The sequence below is a fragment of the Mytilus californianus genome, unplaced genomic scaffold (genome assembly GCF_021869535.1).
Source record: "Mytilus californianus isolate M0D057914Y unplaced genomic scaffold, xbMytCali1.0.p SCAF_4, whole genome shotgun sequence".
Taxonomy (NCBI): domain Eukaryota; kingdom Metazoa; phylum Mollusca; class Bivalvia; order Mytilida; family Mytilidae; genus Mytilus; species Mytilus californianus.
In genome coordinates, this window is record NW_026262690.1 from 61,111,887 (window position 1) to 61,136,791 (window position 24,905).

The 24,905-nt window shown below is 32.6% G+C and overlaps 1 protein-coding gene across 1 annotated transcript in view; it reads left to right on the top strand.

Annotated features, from left to right (window-relative positions):
• LOC127698560 (polypeptide N-acetylgalactosaminyltransferase 2-like) overlaps positions 1 to 24,905 on the top strand; it is a 63,228-nt gene that overhangs the window by 29,692 nt on the left and 8,631 nt on the right. Inside the window, exons 3-10 of the mRNA XM_052202067.1 lie at positions 3,930 to 4,028; positions 8,370 to 8,437; positions 9,966 to 10,153; positions 10,400 to 10,487; positions 13,373 to 13,460; positions 16,070 to 16,173; positions 17,325 to 17,451; positions 23,915 to 24,007. Of these exons, the coding sequence (XP_052058027.1) occupies positions 3,930 to 4,028; positions 8,370 to 8,437; positions 9,966 to 10,153; positions 10,400 to 10,487; positions 13,373 to 13,460; positions 16,070 to 16,173; positions 17,325 to 17,451; positions 23,915 to 24,007 (855 nt within the window). The remainder of the gene's footprint in view (positions 1 to 3,929; positions 4,029 to 8,369; positions 8,438 to 9,965; positions 10,154 to 10,399; positions 10,488 to 13,372; positions 13,461 to 16,069; positions 16,174 to 17,324; positions 17,452 to 23,914; positions 24,008 to 24,905) is intronic.

Below are 24,905 nucleotides of genomic sequence, written 5' to 3' on the forward strand. Positions count from 1 at the left end.
ATTCACACACAAGACGACGGGCGTATCATGAGGTCATGGCGCAGCTGTTTATTATATAACTTATGAAATGAAAATAACACTTTATAAATTTGTGGCACCTGAAGCTCTATTCTGGATTTACCTTCTTCAGTAATGCTTAAACCAAAAAATTAAAAGTCAAGGATATGTAAATACTGGAATAGTTGAGAAGAAAAGAATAGCCAAATGCACCTACTTACTTCTTCCACTCATTCATGGGACACCCATGTTTTATGTAAAAGAAATTCTGTTTTATCTTGTTGAAATGTTGAATAGAAATGCTTGATGTGTATGTCAATTGGTTTTACTCTTAAGCCTAGTCTGCCTAGATAAAACAATAGAAACATCATGTCTGCAACATGGGTTGGCTGTGTGGACAAACTGGAAATTCGGCCTACAAAATATCCACCAAGCTGAAGTACTCATTTGAAATATGATGAAAGAAAATCAGACCTGATTTAATTAAATTAATGTGTTAAAAAGCAAGTGAATTATTCCTTAGTAATTTAAACTGTAAAAACATATTTTCTGTTCTATGAGTGCTTTGTTGGTGCATGCTGAATACTGCAAGGTAAAAAAAAATGATAAGATGTCCATCTTGTTTAATATTATAGATTTTTTTTTGTAACACCCACTGATTCTGATTCTTAGTGGATTTTACTTATTTCTAAAGGTTGACAGTTGCATAAGCAAGTATTTGACAATAAAAGTGGTAATATGTAGTTTCCCTAAAGACAATCAGTATATCAAATACATAATACAAGATTTAATACTCACGTTTTTGTCTCATGTATTTAAACAAAAACATAAATCAGTAAAATAAATTAAGGTAGGTAATAAGTCCTCATTAACAATCTTCAAAGCAAAATAAAGTTCAATTAACAATATATTATATGTGTGAATAATTTGACAGATTTATATAATTAGTAAAACCAAGATGGTCTGGATCGAGAGTATATCTTTGTAACTAACAGATTACAAGTTTGAATTCTAATGCAGTAATGAAACAGTAATGTTCATTTTTTATTCGCAAAAATGATCTTCAAGGTTGGAGAAGACATTTCATTTTGTTATGCCCTTTGAAAAGGGGCATAACTCTAGAACAGTTAAAGTGATGCCACAAAAATTCAAACCTGATCTGTGTTATGTGGTAATAAGCATTGTGAATAAGTTTCATAACATTTGGTTGAGGCAAACTAAAGTTAGAGAACGGAAACCAACTTTGGGACGTACAGACGGACAAGGGTAAAACTTGATGCCCCCTCCGCGACGGCGGGGTGGAAAAATTGCTGAATTTTTCGTTTTCGTTCTCTAACTTGAGTTTGCCTCAACCAAATACTATGTAACTTATACACAATGCTAATTACCACAAAATACAGATCAAGTTTGAATTTTGGGGTTGTCATTTTAACCGTTCTAGAGTTATTCCCCTATACAAATGGAAAAATTGCTGAATTTTTCGTTTCCGTTCTCTAACTTAAGTTAGCCTCAACCAAATGTTATGAAACTTATACACAATACTTATTACCACAAAACTCAGATCGGCGGCGGCTACGGCGGCGGCGTTAGCTAACTTCTTAAAAGCTTTATATTTTAGAAGGTGGAAGACCTGGATGCTTCATACTTTGTATATGGATGCCTCATGTTATGAAGTTTCCGTCAGTCACATGTCCAATGTCCTTGACCTCATTTTCATGGTTCAGTGACTACTTGAAAAAAAAGTTAAGATTTTTTGTAATGTTAAATTCTCTCTTATTATAAGTAATAGGATAACTATATTTGGTATGTGCGTACCTTGCAAGGTCCTCATGCCTGTCAGACAGTTTTCACTTGACCTCGACCTCATTTCATGGATCAGTGAACAAGGTTAAGTTTTGTAGGTCAAGTCCATATATCAGATACTATAAGCAATAGGTCTAGTATATTCGGCGTATGGAAGGACTGTAAGGTGTACATGTCCAACTGGCAGGTGTCATCTGACCTTGACCTCATTTTCATGGTTCAGTGGTTATAGTTAAGTTTTTGTGTTTTGGTCTGTTTTTCTTATACTGTATGCAATAGGTCTGCTATATTTGGTTAATGGAATGATTGTAAGGTGTACATGTCTAGCTGGCAGGTGTCGTCTGACCTTGACCTCATTTTCATGGTTCAGTGGTTATAGCTTAGTTTTTGTGTTTTGGTCTGTTTTTCTTATACTGTATGCAATAGGTCTACTATATTTGGTGTATGGAATGATTGTAAGGTGTACATGTCTAGCTGGCAGGTGTCATCTGACCTTGACCTCATTTTCATGGTTCAGTGGTTATAGCTTAGTTTTTGTGTTTTGGTCTGTTTTTCTTATACTTTAATAACAGGTCTTCTATATTTGGTGTATGGAATGATTGTAAGGTGTACATGTCCAACTAGCAGGTGTCATCTGACTTTGACCTCATTTTCATGGTTCAGTGGTCAGAGTTAAGTTTTTGAGTTTTGGTCTTTTTTCTTATACTATATGCAATAAGTCAACTATATTTGGTGTATGGAAATATTCTATGATGTATATGACCTTGACCTCATTTTCACGGTTCATTGCTCAGTGTTAATTTTATGTGTTTCAGTCTGTTTTTCTTAAACTATAAGCAATAGGTCAGCTATATTTGTTGTATGGAAGGATTGTAAGCTGTTCATGTCTGCCTGGCATGGTTCATCTGACCTTGACCTCATTTTCACGATTCATTGGTCAATGTTTAGTTTTCATGGTTAAGTCTGTTTCTTAGAAACTATAAGCAATAGGTCAACTATATTTAGTGTATTGAATGATTGTAAGGTGGACATGTATTTCTCGTTTGGTTTATATGACCTTGACTTCATTTTCTTGGATCATGTTAAGTTTATGTAATAGTTGTAGTAAAGCTTTCATTTAGAACTATCAACATAACATCAATGGTTAGTAAAGAAGGCGAGACATTTCAGCGTGTGCACTCTTGTTTATTTATTTGGTAGGATGATTTAAGCAATTGCATTAAAATGCATAGAATAAGTTTCATAACTCATGCCCCTGCTTTCTCAATGCAATCAAAATACAGTGATGGGTATTCTTTCAGTTCATTCATCTGGTCATTTGTCTTTTCGTTTGCAGATAGTTCATTTGTCCTTCTGTACCACATTTGAATCTGCAACTGCTCCTGAATTGCTTCTCAGAATTTAAAGAAACTTTCACAGAATCTTGATCACATGATGTACTTATGCACCTCCTATTTCATTTCTTCATGGGATTCATTTTTGGGGACAACTTTAGGACAACATGGACTTTCTTATATCTGCTCACCATCTGACTATAGTACACATTTGTATCTGTTTCTCCTAAACTAATTATGATTTAATGAAACTTTCACAGAATCTTTACCATATCAATGCTACGAAATTGCAATGTGACTTGCGTTGCTATATATTTTTGTGCAGTTTATACTACACGTGAAGTTTGATAAAAGAGGAGTAAGTCAGCGACGCTAGTGAAATCACTACAGAGTTGAAATTTCGTAACCATACAATGCTTTTGTGCACCTATTTTGTTTTTTGATTTGAATCATTTGGGGGTTTCTTTATCAAAGCATGGACTTTGACATTGCCTTAGTTGGTTTTCACATCATCTATTACAATTTATTGAAACTTTCTCACAATTATAGCCATATAATGTTCTTGTGCACATCCTATATTAATCTTTTGGTATGATTGGGGTTTACCTTACCAAAGTATTGACTTTGCCATTTGTTTAGGAGGTACCCATTTTGTATTGGCATCTTCTCATATATATACTATATACTATATACAGTTAAATTTGAAGTAATTATGGGGTAAATGGGTTTCTTTTGTGTGTAGAGTTGTATTGTTTCCAGTTTCTCTATTTTATTCTAAGTCTGTTTTCTTTTCAGATGTCGTGGTAAACCATATCGCTCAGATCTTCCGTCCACAAGTGTAATCATAACATTCCATAATGAGGCCAGGTCAGCTTTATTACGAACTGTGATAAGGTCAGTATTTTATTTCATTTAGGATATAATTAGATAATTGTAGTATTTTTGCTGAGAAAAACAAAGTTATCTTTTCATTAATTTTTTGCTTTACTGTAAAATGAAAGATTAGAGAAAAATTGTCTGGTAATGTTTGGTGGATTTCTTGATACATAAAACTAAGCTGATTTGATATTAAGATAGAGACGTAAATTATGTACAAAAGAGGTTATTGTGATGTTTAATGAGTTGATATAAAAAATGACTATCCCAAAGGTAGGAAGAATGATATGAAAAGGTATTGTCAAATCAGGTAATATCCATTAGTTTACTATGAAAGTTCTTTATGTAACTATATAGTAGGCAGTTTTATTACCATGAACTATATTAATCAATTTAATCAGCTAAAATGTTTTTATAAATGTGTTATAATTTGAAACATTTCTGGTAGGAGGAATATCTTACAATACATACTTTGAAGAGTTCAAGGGAATTTTTTTCGTATGAATAATTTTCTTCAGTACGTGCTTTTGTCCCCAGTACATCGCCTGGGTGGAAAGTGGTTATGGTCTTAGTCTGTTTGTCAGTCCAAAACATTTTTGATACACAGAGATGTTTGACAGAAAGCTTTCATGCTTAGATAGTTTATTCGCCATCATATTCTCTTTACTTTGTTAAATCATCAGTATGATTTGAAATCTATAATGGGAGTTATGGAAACTCAACCATTCTTTTTATACGACCGCAAAAAAAATTTTGTGGTCGTATATTGGTATGACGTTGGCGTCGTCGTCGTCGTCGTCGTCCGGCGGCGTCGTCCGAATACACATTAGTTTTCGCACTCTAACTTTAGTTTAAGTGAATGGATCTCAATGAAATTTTACCATAAGGTTCAATACCACAAAAGGAAGGTGGGGATTGATTTTGGGGGTTATGGTACTAACAGTTAAGGAATTAGGGGCCAAAAAGGGGCCAAAAATAAGCATTTTTGTAACTTCCAGACATAACTTGTGTGTAAGTATATGCATCTCTCTGACATTGTACCACAAGGTTCCATATCACAAAGGGAATGCTGGGATTGATTTAGGGGGTAATTGCCTCCAAATTTTAGGAATTAGGGGCCAAAAAGGGGCAAAAAACAAGCATTTTTCTAGTTTCATGACAATAACTTGTGTTCAAGTGTATGGATCTCTCTGACATTGTATCACAAGGTTCCATATCACAAAGGGAATACTGGGATTGATTTTTGGGGGTAATTTCCTCCAAATTTTGGGAATTAGGGGCCAAAAAGGGGCAAAAAAACGCATTTTTCTAGTTTCAGGACAATAACTTGTTTGTAAGTGTATGGATCTTTATGAAATTGTACTGCAAGGTTCCATATCACAAAGGGAAAGCTGGGTTGGAGTTTGGGGGTAATTGCCCTAAATGTTTAGGATTTAGGGGCCAAAAAGGGACAAAAAAACAAGCATTTTTCTAGTTTCCAGACAATAACTTGTGTTCAAGTGAATGGATCTCTCTAAAATTGTACTGCAAGGTACCATACCACAAAGGGAAAGCTGGGATTGAGTGTGGGGGCGATGAATCATAAGGGGGTTCAAAAAATTTGGGGGGGGATTTTTTTTTCCTTTTTTTTTCTTTAAAATTTTCCATTTTAAATTGGTTATTTCTGATTTATATATAAAAGCAAATAATAATGATATGGTTTGAATAGCATACATGTGAACCTCCCGACAGGAGTACAATAATCCTGTTTTCAGGAGTCTCCTCCCGACCTCCGGTTGAAGAGGAAAATTATAATCCCGTGTATGAAATTTTTCATGAATGAAAAATTTCTGCCCAACATATCATCTCAGGCATCTGGTGTAACTCACATTACCTGAAGTTATATTTTACCTGTAAATCAATTAACATGCATAATTATATGGCTTCACTTGTCAGCTTGGGTGTCAAACATACTGGTAATCAATGATTTTTTACCTCAGGCTAACTGCCGTTGTGTAACAAAAACTGTGTATTTATTGGGTTACTTCCCTTGATTTATCCTGTTTTAAGTTACTTTCCTTTTATTAATGAAATCTTTTAAAAGAATATAAATAAAATATAAATTGAACAAATAATCATAAAAGAATGGTAAATAAATGATTTTAAATGTCTTAGGACAAATAAAAAAATAATAATTTGAAAATTATTTGAGGATTCTATACTTCCTTTCAAGGCTTAAATTGAAATTTATATAATAACTATGACCCACATTTTACAGTTAGAATGATTTTCTGAGTATGCAAACAAAAGCTATTTGCAGATAGTTAAACAAATGTTCTGGTTGCAATAAATGTTTTATAGAATATGAAGTAAAAAATTTAAAGAACATACTGAAAAAAAAAAATGTTAGATTGAACATGTAAAATATAAAGATGGAGAAACTTTATAAGTACAAGGGTACTATAAACATAATAAATTGGATGGAAAGTTGAAGAAAACACACTTTAAAAGACCATTTTTACAGCAAACGGTTACATTTACGACAAAATTTATGTCGATTAAAAACCTCCTGATCTGAGTCCTAATCTCCTGACCAAAATTTCCCAATCTCCTGATCTGAGTTTCACAGTCCATCACATGTATGAATAGGTAAATTAAAAAATTATAAGTTCTTAGACCACTTTCATTCTGTGTCAGAAACCTATGCTGTGTCAAATATTTAATTACAATCCAAATTCAGTGCTGTATCAAGCTTGAATGTTGTGTCCATACTTGCCCCAACTGTTCAGGGTTTGACCTCTGCGGTCGTATCAAGCTGCGCCCCAGCGGAGCATTTTATTTAGTATTGTAACAATGACGACTTTTGAACGCAACTTCTCCGAGTCCATTTTACCAAAAGCTCTCATACTTGTTGGGATTTTGCCATAATGTGTAGTTGACCATATTGTACCACCATTTGATTCAACTATTTTTATACGACCACCGCAAAAAATTTTTTGGGATCGTATAATGGTATGATGTCGTCGTCTGTGTCGTCATCCGAAGACACATTGGTTTCCGGACAATAACTTTAGTTTAAGTGAATGGATCTCTATGAAATTTTTTAAGAAGGTTCAATACCACAAAAGGAAGGTTTGCGTTTAGGAATTACGGGCTTAAAAAGGGGCCCAAAACAAGCATTTTTCTAGTTTCAGGATAATAACTTGTGTGTAAGTATTGCAATTGTTCTGAAATTGTACCACAATGTTTAATACCACAAGTAGAAGGTTGGGATTTATTTTAGGGGTTATGGGGCCAACAGTTTAGGAATTCAGGGCCAAAAAGGGACCAGAAACAAGCATTTTTCTAGTTTCCAGACAATAACTTGTGTGTAAGTGTATGGATCTCTCTGAAATTGTACTACAAGGTTCCATACTACAAAGGAAAGGTTTGGGATTGAGTTTTTGGGTAATTGCTCCAAGGGGGGAATCAAAAAGTTGGGAGGGGGGGGGGAATTTTTTTCCCAATTTTTTTAAAGGATTCATATTTTTTTTCAAAATTTTTAAAATTTAGAATTTTTGAAAAATTTCAAGAAGAAATCTTCAATTGCACAGTATTGCGCAATGGATTTATAAGATCTTTGACCACATTTATTTTGTGTCAGAAACCTATATTATGTCAAAAATTTGTTCACAATCCAAATTCAGACCGTATCAAGCTTGAATATTGTGTCCAAATTTGCGCCAACTGTTCAGGGTCCGACCTCTGCGGTCGTATCAGGCTGCGCTCAGCGAAGCATTTTATTATAGGAGTTATTGGACTTTGACCATTTGTTGGAGAATTGTAACAATAACACCTTATAAATGCAACTATTTTGATACTATTTAGTAGAAAGTTCTCATACTTCAAGGCTATCTGTTGAAGGCCATACTTTGACCTCTAATGGTTTACTTTTACAAACTGTGACTTGGATGGAGAGTTGTCTCATTGGCACTCATACCACATCTTCTTATATCTATTCAGTTCTTGGTAGGATTATTTGCCATGATGCTTAGTTGACATATTATACCATCATTTTGATTTGACCATTTTTATGTGAGACTTTGTTAACAATAGATGAGCATGCAGCATTTAGAGCCAAGAGTTCAACAAAAACAAAACGATGGTATGATACAGTTTCTACTCATAATTTCATGTTCTGGGATGATCTATACCAGGTTCACTTGATAGAGAAATCCTAATTATAAACATTGGAGAGCATGATATATAATGGGCTAAACAGAACATTTAAAACTTTGTATAAGATGAGTCATCCAAATCTTTTTCTTATGATTGTGCCATGTTTTTTCAAAATAAGTCCTACATCTGTTTAGTTTATAAAGACCTATGCTTTGTTTTCAGTGTTTTCCAAAGAAGTCCAGAGACTCTGATAGATGAAATCATTCTAGTAGATGACTATAGTGATGATCGTATGTATAATTAGATTAGGTTTTGTATTTAAGTTAAATTCAGGGCCTATATCTTAATACACATCTAATGACATTTACTCAAAACTCTTGAGTGTGTAAATAACATGTAGGGTTATACAGTATAATAGGCTTTTTGAAGCAATACTGTAAACTAACTAGTTTTCTTAAGCCATTTATTTTTGTGATTTTCCAAGAAGATGAATAATGCTTATAAATTGTTGTAAACTTGTCAAAAAATACATAATCAAATTTAGAAAATCACTACAAAATAGGCAAGAAAGTGCCAAATGGTAACAATATGTTGGTTTACAGTAAATGTATGAGTAATTATGACAGTTGGGTATTTACAATGACTTGTTTAGATGTCCATTAGAAATTGCTATATAAACCCTGTCCTATTACATCTGAGACAATTTCAATATCTAACTGACCATTATTGCTATGCTTCACCTTCACCTGGATCTAGTTGCATATTAAATTCTGCATAAAATATCAACACATAAACATTTAGTAATAGATATATAGCAACATTTTTTTAGAAAAATTTCAGAGTTTAACAAATGTTGTAAATGAGCAAGAACTCAACTTTTACTATTCAATACAACATAGTTTGTCTTGGCATAACATAATTTTTGGTAAAAAGGACGAAGTGGAAGAATAAAAAAAATCTGAAATAATGCATTTGAAAATGTACAGCAAAGATTCAGGCAGACAGAACACAAACAAGATTAGAATATTATTTAAAAATATATTTGATTTTAAGATAAACTCAGTCATCACACATAGTGTTTGTGCTGTTTTATGGAAAATTTACTGTAAATTCAGAAATTATTGCGTTGTTTTTATTATTGCGAAAAATGCGACAGGGTTGTAATCGCAATAGTTTAAACTCGCATTTTGAATTTATTTATAAGAATAATACAGATTTTTTTTTTCACTATCGCAAAAATAAAAATCGCATTTTAGTCTAAAATGACAAAATCGCAATAATAAATGCACGCAATAATTTCTGAATTTACAGTAGTTTAATTGGAAAGGTATGAATGCCATTTGTTTGGAAAATAGAGAACTTGCTCATGGGAAAATAACCCTGAACAAGGATTAGAATAAAACTAACAAATTCATTGGCCAGGACTGCATTACCTTTTCAGTTGATTATCATATAGCTAGTGAGGTCTCATAGGTCACCTCAGGATATGAAAAAAATGGCAATATACTTTAAGTGATAGGACCTTGTCAGTCTCTAATTCTCTCCTCCAATTTATTCCTATCGAAGGTCGGTGATTTTCTCCGGGGACTCCGGCTTCCTCCACCAATAAAAACTGGCCGCCACGAAATAGCCCAAAAGCGGTGCTTAAAAGTGGCGTTAAAACACCAAAAATCAAAAAAATCAAAATCTCCTCCAATTTAACATTAAATACATTTTGATATAGAGGGAGACAGTAAAAACTGGCATGGATCCCATTTATATTGTTTTTCAATGTTGACTTGAAAGAGAATTTATTTATGTTGAATTTATGTATTGCAGCAACTGACGGGTTAGAACTTGCATTAATAAAGAAAGTGAAGATAATTAGAAATGAGAAAAGACAAGGTTTGATAAGATCAAGGGTCAAAGGTGCAAATGCAGCTATAGGTCCAGTATTAACCTTTCTAGACAGTCACTGTGAATGTAACGACCATTGGTTGGAACCTTTGCTGGACAGGGTAGCTGGGGTATGTTATTTTTTCAGTTCTTCAGTATATAGTTGTTTATAATTAACTAGCATCAGATATTGTGAAATTTATATCAAAAAGAATGAGGACTACACAGAAAAAAATTACCATTAAAAAATGTGTTGAAAGTCCAGTTGATTTCTTTACATAGCACATTGTTATACATGTAGTATTGAATTATATTTCAGGATAGAAGTCAAGTTGGATGTACCTTACACATTGTAATTGTATTGAATTATATTTCAGGATAGGAAGCGAGTTGTAAGTCCCATTATAGATGTTATCAATATGGATAACTTTGATTACATTGGTGCATCTGCTGATTTAAAGGGAGGTTTGTATATTACAGGAACATTTTTAGTCAGTGTCAAGATTTAAATACACCCCACTATTCAAGTATATAAGAATCACCCTGTCTGACAACTTATATTGTAAGCTCATGATTAACTCCACTTAAACAGTTGGACAATTTCAATTAAACTTCATGCAAAGGTAGTATAACTTACGAAGATGTGCATGAGGCAAAATTATTCCTATTAAATATCTTGAAAATAGCTAATTTTGGTTAATTGGAGTAAGGGATATTGTTTTGTGTGCTTGCTAATGGTACTTCTATTTTTTCTGATTTTTCATTTAATACTTAGGTTAAACATTACTGATGACCCATTGATAGGTTTACCATATTTATTTGTTAGCGGCAATAAGTGAAATTAGGCATTAAGCTTAAATCCTAGGCAATAAGCTAACACCTAGGCATTAAGCTTATTTCCTGAAATCTGATGATGATTATTCAACCTATTGCCAAACATCATTTCAGGCAATAAGTTAATTTTGGGATTTTTGTTTATCTTCCAAATACATGTTAATTCGGTGAAATATTCTTGATAAATAATATTTTAAAAATTATATTCCAAAAATTAATATAATTTTCCCATATTCCATGTTTTAGTTTCCACTACACAGTCATAGGCTTGTCTGATCTGAGGACATTAAGCATCCCATATTTTATTGTGATATTGGTCTTCAATGGACGAGCTGGTTTGAGCTGATCAAAAATAGACAACTGAAGATATGAAATTTTTCCAGTCGCATCATCTTTCCTTTTCTTAATACCCATCTTGTCTTTTCATTTCTTAATTTGGATTATTTCGTTTAAGAAACAAACATTTTCTTGAATCGATATCTTTGCGGAACATAAATTTCAATCAGGGAAAACAAAGATCATAATTATACCCAAGGCAAAAGTACAATGATCATTTGGCAAAGATTAAACTTTCAAAATCAGAAAACAAGGCAACTATAGACTATTACAATTCAAAATGGTATGACATTTTTTTACCATTGGAGGTTTGAAAGATTGGTAAATAAAGTAAAAGAGAATGATGAGGGAAATTTCAAAGTTTATGTATTTCTAGAGGAACTGTATGGTATTTAAGGGAAAAAAACATAAAGTAATATGTCAAAGCTGCCTATTATTATTGTAGACCCTAGAATTAAACAACCTTATAATGGCTTTGCAAAAATTTTCCATGACTCCATTGTACTATTTCTTCCATTTTGTGAAAATTGTAACATGATAAAATGTGCCTAGGGAAGAGAGTAGTAGTAAAACCCATTTTATCCAAAGAATTTTGCAGGACAGGTTGATTTAATCGATTTCCTATCAAAGTGAGATGGAAACTATATTTTCTAATGGTGTACCAAGATCACCTATTCAAAAATTATATTTCTAGAGCTCTTACGTCAAAAAGTGCTTCAAAGGTGGCTTCTAATTTAGTTAATGTTTTCACAATATTTAGTTTGCCACATAAACATCAAAGTGACAAAGGTCATGAATGGAGAGCTAATGTTATTTATGAATTAATGCTAATTAATTATAATGTAGCCAGAACTAGTTATTGTTCACGGGAAGCCAATACATCTCCAATCACAGCGCAATATTGAATGGTCAAACCGAAAATTCATGACATGCTTACTGCATGGATGAGGAACAACGAATTAACAGTGGTTAATTGGAATCAAATTCGTCCATATACAAAATAATTCTGCAGTACACAAAGGTATTAAACGATCGCCAGGTACAAATGATAGAAAAAATTAAAACTATGAAGTAGCCTGTGCCATAACAAATAAATTTCAATACAATTTTCTATCAATATAAAAATAAATAAGGAGATGTAGTACAATTGCCAATGAGACAACTATTCAACAAGTTTACATGTATTTTAAGAGGTTTATTCAATGAGTTTTAACATCAATATTTTATTTTATGTAATTGACATTCAAACTTCAGTTTTTATTATTTTATTATTTACACAATGTATTTTAACTTTGAATACATTTCTTTTTATTTACTCTCATTTTCATTTTAGGCATTAACATTAATGCCTGGACATAATTTTCAGGATTTAAGTTTAAATCCTAGGATTTAAGAGTAATGCCTAATATTATTTAGGTAATAGACTTACTGCCTAGGCATTAGCTTATTGCCTAGTATTTAAGCTTAATGCCTAATTACACTTATTGCCGCTAACATATGCATACACAGAATATATCCATAATGTAGTAAAATAACCAACCAGGCTTTATTTAAAGTTGAGCTACTAAGTGTTTATAGCATATTCACTTGTATATCATTATCTTATACCGCAAGTTTAGAAATATTTTGCGAGCATTTATTATTCTGATTGTTGACTAAGGGACAAAAATGCCTACAATTTTAAGAACATGCTGCATACAAACAATGCTATCAAAATTTGAAAGGCAAGTTTTTATACCCCAGCTTTAAAAAAGGGGGTATACTGTTTTACCTCTGTCTGTCCTTCCGTCAGTCCGTCAGTCCATCCGTCCGTTAATGAATATTTTCATCACATTTTTCTCAGGAACTACTTGACAAGGATTTCTGAAATTTGGTTTCAGGGTTTATATAAGTCAGCTATACTGTGTGATGCGTTTTCAGAGTCATCACTCAACAACTTCCTGTTTACCGAAATATTTCGCGGGGGTATCATTAGTGAGCAGTAGCTCACAGTTTTACTTGTTATTTTTGTGAAACCTTTCACGTCTCATTTTTATGCAATAATAAAACATGACAAAAATTTCTGAATACAGTAATAGAGAGTCATAATGCACTTATGGTAGACATTTGTTTTTTTCCACTTTTTTATGTATATGTTGAATATCTAGTTTTTACAGTGTACAGATTGTTATCTCTTGTAGGTTTTGATTGGAATTTAGTGTTTAAATGGGATTACATGACGCCTGAAGAAAGAAATAAAAGGGTGAATAATCCAATAGCTCCAATCAAGTAAGTGGCTCATTAGGTTTAATCATCTTTTTTATTAGCTCACCTGGCCCAAAGGGCCAAGTGAGCTTTTCACATCACTTGGCGTCCGTAGTCTGTCGTCATCGTTGGTTTTAACTTTTTATACGCCCGTTTACGGGACGTATTATGGTATACCTCTGTCCGTCTGTCCGTCCGTCGTCAACATGTCGGACATTAACTCAAAAACGCTTTAACCAATTTGCATAAATTTTTGGTGAATTGTTTATATCTATTGACGTGAGCCCCCTTTCGTTTTTTATAAATTTTAGATTTTACGTTTCCGAGTCATGGGGTTTTATTCATTAAAAAAAGGGGGATTTTCCAGTTTTCAGACAATAACTCCAGAATGCTTTCACCAACTTGCAAGAAATTGTGGTGAATTGTTTATATCCATTGACATGAACTCCCTTTTGATTTTTATATATTTTAGATTTTACGTTTCTGAGTTACAGGGTTTTATTCATAAAAAAAGGGGGATTTTCCAGTTTTCGGACAAAAAACCAAAAATGCTTTCAGCAGTTCTTATGAAACTTTGGTGAATTGTTTATATATCTATTGATGTAAGCTCCGTTTAGAATTTTTTAAATTTTGCATTTTACATTTCTGAGTTATGGGGTTTTATTCATTAAAAAAGGGGGGATTTTCCAGTTTTTGGACAATAACTCAAAAATGCTTTCAGCAATTCTCATGAAACTTTGGTGAATTGTTTATATCTATTGATGTAAGCTCCCTTTATATTTTCATAAATTTCTAATATGACATTGAGAATTAATTGAACTTTAATTTTTTATAGTCTGACAACAGATTTACTAAGTATTGTGCAACAGCAAGAAATCTTTAATTGAATATAAATTCAATTCATATAACCAATTTCAAGTTCTTTGACTACATTTATTCAGAAACCTATAATATGTCAAATAATTTAATACAATCCAAATTCAGACCTGTATCAAGCTTGAATATTGTGTCAATTTTTGCCCCAACTGTTCAGGGTTGGACCTCTGCGGGCGTATCCAGCTGCGCTCAGCGAAGCAGTTTATTACATTTTGAACTAGAGAACCACTGAATGGAATGAAACCAAACATGGCATGAATGTTCCTTATGAGGTGCTGACCAAGTGTTGTTACTTTGTAGCTGATCCATCATCAAAGATGGCCAGCAGCGAGGGACTTCGTTTAACATGGGACCCTATGGACAATACATACAAATGTCTTCTTTGAGAGAACCATTGAATGGAATGAAACCAAACATTGCATGAATGTTCCTTATGAGGTGCTGACCAAGTTTTGTTACTTTGTAGCTGATCCATCATCCAAGATGGGTGCCAGCAGGGGACTTCGTTTAACATGGGACCCTATGGGAAATACATACAAATGTCTTCTTTTAGAGAACCACTAAATGGAATGAAATAAAACATGGCATGAATGTTCCTTATGAGGTGCTGACCAAGTGTTGAAACTTTGTAGGCAATCAATCATCCAAGATTATCGCCAGCAGGGACTTAGTTTAACATAGGACCCTATGGGAAATACATACAAATTTTTTCTTTTAGAGAACCACTGAATGGAATGAAACCAAACATGGCATGAATGTTCCTTATGAGGTACTGACTAAGTGTTGTTACTTTGAAGCCGATCCATCATCCAAGATGGCAGCCAGCAGGTGACTTCGTTTAACATGGGACCCTATGGGAAATACGTACAAATGTCTTCTTTTAGAGAACCACTAAATGGAATGAAATAAAACATGGCATGAATGTTCCGTATGAGGTGCTGACCAAGTGTTGTAACTTTGTAGGCGATCAGTCATCCAAGATTGCCGCCAGCAGGGACTTAGTTTAACATAGGACCCTACTGGAAATACATACAAATGTCTACTTTTAGAGAACCACTGAATGGATTGAAACCAAACATGGCATAAATGTTCCTTATGAGGTGCTGATGAAGACCTTAATACATGTATCTTTATAGATTGATATATACATGTACTGTAAACTGCAAAAATATCAAGAAAAGAAGATCAACACATAAGTCAACTTGAGCAAAATTCTCAATTGACATCTTATTGGAGTTATTGTCCTTATAACGTCATTTTCTACCATTTCAATGAATTTATTGGTAATTTCTTTAGTCTTCTGCTTTTGATTAAATTACGGGGCCAATATTAAACCAAATTTGGCCTCAATCATTATTAGGGTATCTGTTATGATTTTAATCTATATTTACATGATTTCCAAAACCCAAGTAGAATCAGGTGAGCAACACAGGCTCTTGGGAGCCTATAGTTTCATAATTCCCTCTTCTGAAATGATTGGGTCAACCAGAGTAAAACATATCCACATAACTGATAAAAATATTTAGTTCAGAATTTCTCAAGGTTCTATAAATACTAAACAACATCTTTTTTTCCATTTACTTTTGAATATTAAAAGCAAACAAACCCAAACAAAATTAACCTAAATCATTAGCTGAACATGCTTTCAAAGGTAAATTAATTGGAAGAACAGCCAATTGATCTTTATGTCTTCTGATAATGAAGGTTGGTTGTATTCATTTATAATATTTAATCATGATTATTTTGTTTCATAACAGAACACCTATAATAGCTGGTGGATTGTTTACCATTGAGAAAAGTTGGTTTAATGAACTAGGGAAATATGATATGAAGATGGACGTCTGGGGAGGAGAAAATTTAGGTAAAAATTCTTACAACTGTTAGGTATAAATATAATAATGACAGGATTTTTATACTTAAAAAAAAAACAGTTTTAAATAAAAAAAAATTCAAGATGCAATACAATCATGTAGTATGTTGCTTTCATGAAATAAAAAATCATGTGATAATACAAAGACAGTCCTGGGTTTATCTTTCATGAGTATGATGAAGCAAATCCAAATGATAAAAAAAGAGTGACATTCACACATAACAAATCTTAAATACTGATAACTTAAAAACTTAATTTGAAGTTTAATAACATGGAAACATTTGAAGCAAATGAATTAAAATCCATATTTAATTAAGCGATTTTTTTTTCTCATCAAAGTGACTTTTTTGAGTGAAAAACTGTGATGAAGACAAATCTTTTTCTGCCCCCCATCGTGGAGGAAAGGGACATTAAGGTTTACCCTTATCTGTCTGTATGTACATGTGCCTCAACCAAATGTTATGAAAGTTATACATATTACTTATTTCCATTTTACGCAGATCAAGTTTGAAATTTGGATTGCGTCACATTTTCCGTTCTTGGGTTAAAAATGGAAAAATTTGGGTGGTGTCACTTTCACTGTTCTTGAGTTATGTCCCTTTATAGATGCTTAATTTGCTATTTCTGCACTCTAACTCTATGAAACTTACACACAATGCTTATCACCACCTAACACAGATTATGTCCAAATTTGGGAAGCATCACTTTCAGGGTCTTGAGTTATGACCCTTTATAGATGGAAAAATTTCTGACTACAAGCATGGGCATCTGTGTCCCATGGACACATTCTTCTTTTATTTTTTGATATGTATACACTGGAGGTAAATATCTGTAAACTTGCTAGAATTTCATGTTATTGAAAAAAAAAAAAAGAAATTCCACACCTAAATGCCAAATTTTGCTCCTACTCATAAATAGAAAATTGTCATTTGTTATGCAGAGAAAATCTTGATTGGTTTATTTAACAACAAAGATATTTGGTACATAATCTGTCTTTTGTCTATTGTATATAGATTACCCTTCTAAAATGGTTTGATAGAAAAAAGAAAGGTTAAATGTATTTCTAAAAAACCCATTGAATCTTGGTTATCTTATTTTGATTGCTGTCAGAAATTTGATTTGATAGATTTATTTTATTATAGAAATATCATTCAGAGTTTGGCAGTGTCATGGACAGTTAGAGATAATACCCTGTAGTCGAGTGGGACATGTGTTCCGTAAACAACATCCATATACATTCCCTGGTGGAAGTGGTAATGTGTTTGCAAGGTCAGTTAAATTGCATGAGAAGTATATAGTTTGATAAAATGGAACAATTGAGATTTTTTTTTAAAACAAAATTGAATAAAATACAACATATATACTACATTTGTAGTATGCATACCAAGATAAAATGGAATAAATTTAACAATGGCCACATCTAAGAATGTCACCCTATTGCAATGTTAGTTTTTGGTTTGTAATTTTTGTATAAAAAATGTCTGTGCAATATTAAATATTTAACTTGTATCCTGTATCTTTAACTTTTGTATATCTTTTTCATTACCAAGTTTTGACAAAATGATAATGGAGGAAGTCAGATTTTTACAGTTAGATGATAAGTTTTCTGCCAGTTATCAATTTAAGCAATGAATAAACAAAGGCAAATTTAGGCATTTGTTATGGATAAGAAAGTAAGGGTTGTCACAGAAAAGTTATATTGTGGGTTGATAGAACCAAACAAGAATAATATGTAGTGGGTGTTAAAGCTTAATTTAGCAAGCAAATACTATGTTTTCTTATTGAATTTATATGGTATCTGAAATGAAAATAGTTCTATTATAAATGACCTTTTCAAGTTTCTGAGTTATCACCATGACAAGAGTGGCTTGAAAGGGATATTTACCAAAAGGTAATTGTCAAATCAAGCATGGTGATCTGTTAGACATCACATCTGTAATTGTTTTAATGATTTGACAGGCTTTTGACCTGTGAAGTTGATGTAGGACTGCACTATTTTTTAATATTGGGTTTTGTGGAAGATAGTTGTTCTAATATGGTTCAAAATTTAAAGATAAAATATCTTTATCTGTTTAAGTAGGGATGGGACATTATAGAGTAATAGGGATTTAATGATGGGGCATATATAAAGTAATAGGGAAGTTAAAATTTTAAAGGGACGGGAACCTAAATTAATGCAAGCAGGCCCCATTATGCATTAAGTTTTGAATGAAAACACAGGGCTTATAGCACCATTTAGCAGGAAGGCAGCATTAACCAAAGTTTAAGTATTTTCTAAATTGTATTTTTTAGATGTTGGGGAAACTGGACTTTGCTCAGTTTGGTTAGTAACTTCAGCAAGGTTTAATTTGTCGAGATAAATTCTGGTTATATTTTTATTTATTCTTTATTTTCTACATTCCACATGGGAAAAGATTGGTGTTTTCATTTTTGTTTTATTTAGATTTATATTTTTGATCATTTACCCTCCATCTGTACATCTTAAAAAAAAAGCAGCCAACTTCTTTGTTTTATTTTGTTTTTATTTATGGGTATCAGTTCTGTTGCTTTTATGGTTGTCAGCATTTTTAAATACCCAGCATAACTTATTCAGCTTTTCGGCTAATTTAAGCTTATAAAGAGGAATCCAAAATCTAGCTGATTTTCCACAAACCTTAAATATTGGTGATCACAGACATTGACCATAGCTCTTAAGCTTTGTTGTGGGATATGTACATCTTGCCATAAATTTAATGCAGAATATTGCTTATCTTAGCTTTTTATACGACCGCAAAAAAATTTTGTGGTCGTATATTGGTATGACGTTGGCGTCGTCGTCGTCGTCGTCGTCCGGCGTCGTCGTCGTCCGGCGTCGTCGTCCGAATACACAATGGTTTTCGCACTCTAACTTTAGTTTAAGTGAATGGATCTCTATGAAATTTTACCATAAGGTTCAATACCACAATAGGAAGGTGGGGATTGATTTTGGGGGTTATGGTACCAACAGTTAAATAATTAGGGGCCAAAAAGGGGCCGAAAATAAGCATTTTTGTAACTTCCAGACATAACTTGTGTGTTATTGTATGGATCTCTTTGACATTGTACTACAAGATTCCATATCACAAAGGGTCGATGATGGGATTGATTTTGGGGTTAATTTCCTCGAAATTTTAGGAATAAGGGGCCAAAAGGGGGCAAAAAACAAGCATTTTTCTAGTTTCATGACAATAACTTGTGTGTAAGTGTATGGATCTTTCTGAAATTTTACTACAAGGTTCCATTTCGCAAAGGGAAAGCTGGAATTGAGTTTTGTGGTAATTGCCCAAAACGTTTAGTAATAAGGGGCCTAAAAAGGGGTGAAAAATAAGCATTTTTTAGTTTCTAGACAATAACTTGTGTTCAAGTGTATGGATCTCTCTAAAATTGTATTACAAGGTACCATACCACAAAGGCAAGGCTGTTATTGAGCTTGGTTTGGGGGGGAAGGGGGGGGTGATGAATCATAGGGGGGGGGGGGGTAAAAAAAGGGGTAATTATTTTTTTTCGTTTAAGGAATAAGGGGAAAAAAGGTTAAAAAACTAGGGTTTCCATTTTAATAGACAAATAATTGAGTAAAGAACATTATTTAAAAGCAGTGTAAGGTTGGTAATTCAAACTCATTTAAATATCTCACCTGCACTACGTTTGAATTATGTAAATTGGAAATTTGCCAATTATTTTAGTATAATAAACTTCATTGGAAATTTGCCAATTTTATATTGGAAATTTACCAATAGTTTGTTTATTTTTAGCTATGACTATGATGTCATTTTCTATTTAATTTTAAGGTTACAAATTAATTTCAGTTTTAAATATTATTGTGAAATGTTTGCCCAAAACATTTATTAATAAGTGGCCAAAAAAGGGGGCAAAATAAGCATTTTTTTAGTTTCCAGACATTAACTTGTGTTCAAGTGTATGGATTTCTCTGAAATTGTACTTAAAGGTACCATACCACAAAGGGAAGTGGGTCAAAAAATTTTGGGGGGGGGGGGGATTTTTTTTCCTTTTTTTTTTCTTTAAAATTTTCCATTTTAAGTTGGTTAATTCTGATCACAAAGAGAAAGTTGGAATTGAGTTTGGGGGATAATTGCTCAAATGTTTAGGAATAAGGGGCTAAAAAAGGTGTTAAAAATAAGCATTTTTTTTTAGTTTCCAACAATTAATTGTGTTTAAGTAATTGGATCTCTGTGAAATTGTACTGCAAGGTACCATACCACAAACTGAAGGCTGGGATTGAGTTTGGGGGGGGCGTGATGTGTGAAAATTTTCCACTTAAAGTTGGTTAATTATTTCTGATTTAGATATAAAAGCAAATAATAATGATGTGGTTTGATTTTATCAAAAACTTAAATTGAAGTTATGTATATTGTAAATTTAGGTTACATTGGAATTTAAGAATTGGCTTTGGGGTAGGGTTATGGCTCAAACCTTTAAATAATAAGGGAAAAAAAGGTGAAAAAACAAGGGTTTCCAGGTTAATAGACAAATAAGTACAAAACATTATTTAAAAGCAGTGTAAGGTTGGTAATTCAAACTCATTTAAATATCTCACTTACACTGCTTTTAAATTATGTAAATTGGAAATTTGCCAATAACTTTATTGTTAATAAATGCATTGGAAATTTGCCAACAATTTTAGTATAATAAACTTCATTGGAAATTTGCCAATATAAAATTTTGCTGATGAAGGTTTTTTGTTTACCTTTAGCCTTGACTATGAAGTCATTTTCTATTTTTATAGCCTTATGATGTAGTTGAATTATTTAATACTTTTATGATGTGTTTAAATGGGGTTTTATGGTTGCAAATTTATTGTTTTAGTTTAATAAACTCCATTTAAAATTTGGTAATAAAAAAAATTTTTGTTTATTTTTAGCTATGATTATGATGTCATTTTCTATTTTACTTTTATGGTTGCAAAGAAATTTTTATTTTTAGATATTACTGTTAAATGATGCTGATTAAGGTTTTTGCTATGTTTAGCCATGACTATGATGTCATTTTCTATTTTAATATCTGTCATGATGTATTTAAATGGGCTTTTATGGTTACAAAGGAATTTTATTTTTAGATATTACTGTAAAATGTTGCTGATTAAGGATTTTGTTTATTTTTAGCCATGACTATGATGTCATTTTCTATTTTAATACCTTTATTATGTAATTTCCATTTTTAGATATTACTGTTAAATGATGCTGATTGAGGGTTTGAATGCTGGGATTGATTTTGGGGGTAATTGCCTCCAAATTTTAGGAATTAGGGGGCAAAAAACAAGCATTTTTCTAGTTTCATGACAATAACTTGTGTGTAAGTGTATGGATATTTATGAAATTGTACTACAAGGTTCCATATCACAAAGGGAAAGCTGGAATTGAGTTTGGGGGTACTTGCCCAAAACGTTTAGGAATAAGGGGCCAAAAATAAGCATTTTTCTAGTTTCCAGACAATAACTTGTGTTCAAGTGTATGGATCTCTCTGAAATTGTACTGCAAGGTACCATACCACAAAGGGAAGGCTGGGATTGTTTTTGGGGGTAATTGTCTCAAAATGTTAGGAATTAGGGGCCATAAAGGGGCAAAAAAACAAGCATTTTTCTAGTTTCATGACAATAACTTGTGTGTAAGTGTATGGATCTTTATGACATTGTACTGCAAGGTTCCATATCACAAAGGGAAAGCTTGGTTTGAGTTTGGGGGTAATTGCCCTAAACTTTTAGGAATTTGGGGCCAAAAAGGTGCAAAAAACCCAATCATTTTTCTAGTTTCCAGACAATAATTTGTGTTCAAGTGTATGGATCTCTCTGAAATTGTACTGCAAGGTACCATACCACAAAGGGAAGGCTGGGATTGAGTTTGGGGGTGATGAATCATAAGGGGGTTTCAAAAAATTTGGGGGGGGGGATTTTTTTTTCATTTTTTTTCTTTAAAATTTTCCATTTTAAATTGGTTATTTCTGATTTATATATAAAAGCAAATAATAATGATATGGTTTGAATAGGTAAATTAAAAAATTTTAAGTTCTTAGACTACTTTCATTCTGTGTGAGAAACCTATGCTGTGTCAAATATTTAATTACAATCCAAATTCAGTGCTGTATCAAGCTTGAATGTTGTGTCCATACTTGCCCCAACTGTTCAGGGTTCGACCTCTGCGGTCGTATCAAGCTGCGCCCCAGCGGAGCATTTTATTTTAAATGTCAAAATTTTCATATTTTTACTTTGATTTAAGAAAACTTATTCTTTAGTTTATTCATAATTAATTTATGATTATTGCTATTACAATTACAATTGAAACAATAATTAGAATTCTATATTCTTTTCAAATGCAGCTTTATTCAGAATACTCTATTTGCAATGTATTCATCTAATTGAGTGTATGTTACAAGATAACATTTCCATGTAAAAAAGAAGGTTTATACATTATATGGATAGAGAGAGAGAGTCTTTCACTTAATATAGTCGAATACAAAATTTCTCCATTTTAGACAGTTTAATTTTCAAATTTAAAGAGGCGAGGTTAGCTTAGTGCAAGATAAGGTGGTGAAAACTTTCTCTAATGATCTTTATACAATATGTAGGCAAACTTCATCTTTCCTTTTCAATTATCTGCACAAAGATGATGTTATTTCTATGTGACATCATCAGGCATGGTCTCCTTTTTATACGCCAGTTTACGGGACGTATTATGGTATACCGTTGTCCATCCATCCGTCTATCCCTCTGTCTGCCCATCGTCAACATGTCAGACAATAACTCAAAAACGCTTTAACCAATTTGCATGAAATTTTGGTGAATTGTTTATATCTATTGACGTGAGCTCCCTATTTATTTATAAATTTTAGATTTTATGTTTCAGAGTTGTGGGATTTTTTTCATAAAAAAGGGGGGATTTTCCAGTTTTTTGGACAATAACTCAAAAGTGCTTTCAGAAGTTTTCATGAAACTTTGATGACTGGTTTATATCTATTAAAATAACCTCCCATTGAGGAGTTGTGGAACTTTGAAAAAGCGACGGGCGTGTCATGTGCTCATGGCGCAGCTTTTTATTCGTGATGTCACAATAGCTAAATATATGGAAAGCAAGAAAATTTCATGCCCTAAATTTAATTTTGACCAAACTGAGATCTAGTGAACAACATTTTGATTATGTAAAAAAATAATGAACATTCAAGGAAAATATTAACAGTCTGAAATTTAGAGAAATTCATTAATGATAATCAACCTAAATATTTATGTCCTTACGTTTTGGTCTCATGCATAGATTTACCAGTGTCAGTCATTTAAACAATTTAAAACAAAATTGAAGTCTTTTAGATAATAAATTATAGTAGGAATTTGCACTCCTAACATTATTGGCAGTTTTACACAAAATTGTATCTACTCTGTCATTGGACATGTATGTGCTAAATTATTAACTGTAAACCAACTTATTTTCGCAGATACTTTATTTCGCCTTTAGCCCTTTCTAGTTCATTTCGCGGCGATTTAATTTTGCAATTCTCAAATTTACTTGATGTAGATAAATAAGGAAAATCCAAGTTTTATATATTCGTGTTATTTTTCTACTTGTGAAAATTGGTGAAAATAAATCGCTTGCGAAAATTAGTTGATTTACAGTATACTACTAATGGAATATTATTGCAATGTTTTGAGTTTTCTAATGGATACTCTGTTTTCTGTCATAGATGTTATATATTTTGTCATATTTTACAGAAATACAAGAAGAGCTGCTGAAGTATGGATGGATGATTATAAAGAATTTTATTTTGCTGCTGTGCCTTCTGCTAAAATGGTGCCATTTGGAGAGTAAGTAAACTAAAAAAGCTTCAATACATGTTTGTGAAAAGATTTGCAGTGCAAGATACTTTTACAAGCTTGTCAGAAAGAACCAAAAAAAATGTTTAGAAAGGAAAAAATGGGAATAAAATTCAAAAATATATTAAATTTACTATGTAGGACTCAGAGGTGCGATGGGGATACTGAAGTGCGATGGTCACGCTAAAGTGTGATGGTCCGCACCAAGTTACGGTGGTCCTATTCGCTGAAGTGCAATGGTTTGGCATGACACTTGAATATTGTGACATCAAATACAACGTTACTTTAAATACAACAGGAATTCGAAGGCAGCAGGATAAGATTTTGTAATTGAAGGTTTAATGCTAACAAAGGAAAGGAAAAAGAAAGTAACGAACGATTCTAGTCCCGAACAGTTTTGAGCAGTGCAGGTGGATCTTACAAAAATATGTAAAACAAAGTCAGGCAGCAAATAGTTGGGAGCAAAGCGGCTGAAAGGTGAACTTGGTCTGCAGATTGGCTGACCAGTGTTCGTATATTTCTATTAAATTTGACTTCTCTTCAAGTATGCTTCACATGATTTGATGTGGACAATTAAATAATAAAATTTATTAGTAACAATGCTTTTGTTATATCAAGTTGATATAATTTTGTTTTATTCCTGAAATAAATCCTTCTTTGTAAGAAAACCAGCACTCTAACCTAATTTTATTATGGTTACAGTGTTAATCTTCTACCACAAGTTAGGCCAAAATAAACCCGACTGGTCCCTACGTGTACTTCCCAATTTCTCCTACTCTGCGTAGAAGCAGCCAATTTTAAAGTTTTTGGAGGAACTCTTGACACGTCTCGACATAAGTCAAGCATAATGTACTAGGTTATTTTTTTTTTCTTGTGAGATTGACCCTGC